General features: G+C 45.9%; 1 protein-coding gene across 1 annotated transcript in view; it reads right to left on the reverse strand.

Annotated features, from left to right (window-relative positions):
* The window catches only part of LOC119591178 (flocculation protein FLO11-like), a gene marked incomplete at its 5' end in the record, with an annotated part of 15,623 nt that overhangs the window by 735 nt on the left and 14,407 nt on the right, over positions 1-481 (reverse strand). Inside the window, 1 exon segment of the mRNA XM_037939887.1 lies at positions 1-481. Within this exon segment, the coding sequence (XP_037795815.1) occupies positions 1-481 (481 nt within the window).

Raw genomic sequence — 481 nt, forward strand, 5'->3', positions numbered from 1 at the left:
ATAAGACTCTTCCTGGCTTTCCTGTTGGGGTTGTTGCTTTTGACTGAGAAACAGCACCACGGCCTCGTGAAGCACTGGTTGGGGAGAGAATAGATTCTTTCTCATTTCCATCTTTTGTGGCTGATGATGATCCTTTGTCATCTGTAGAAGTAGATGAAGCTACAACCTTATCTGGTGGGAACATAATCTTATCCGGTGGGAATACTGGCCGCGTGGGACGTGGAACAGCTGCTATGCTAGTACTAGTGGGGACTGTTGCTTCTGTCCCAGCTTTTGTGGTGGTGGCAGTTGAGCTTGGCAATGTAACAGAGGAGGTAGTTATAGAAACTGCTGCCTTTGTGAAGGGCTTAGGCACACTAGTTGTCAATAATGGTGTTCCTTCTGTCTTGGGACCTGTTTTCAGAAGACCAGTTTGTTTATTTGTGTTCCAAGTATTCTCCCCCAACTTATTGGTTTTTGCTGCTGATGATTCACCTCCAGT

Source organism: Penaeus monodon, chromosome 28 (genome assembly GCF_015228065.2).
Source record: "Penaeus monodon isolate SGIC_2016 chromosome 28, NSTDA_Pmon_1, whole genome shotgun sequence".
Lineage (NCBI taxonomy): Eukaryota > Metazoa > Arthropoda > Malacostraca > Decapoda > Penaeidae > Penaeus > Penaeus monodon.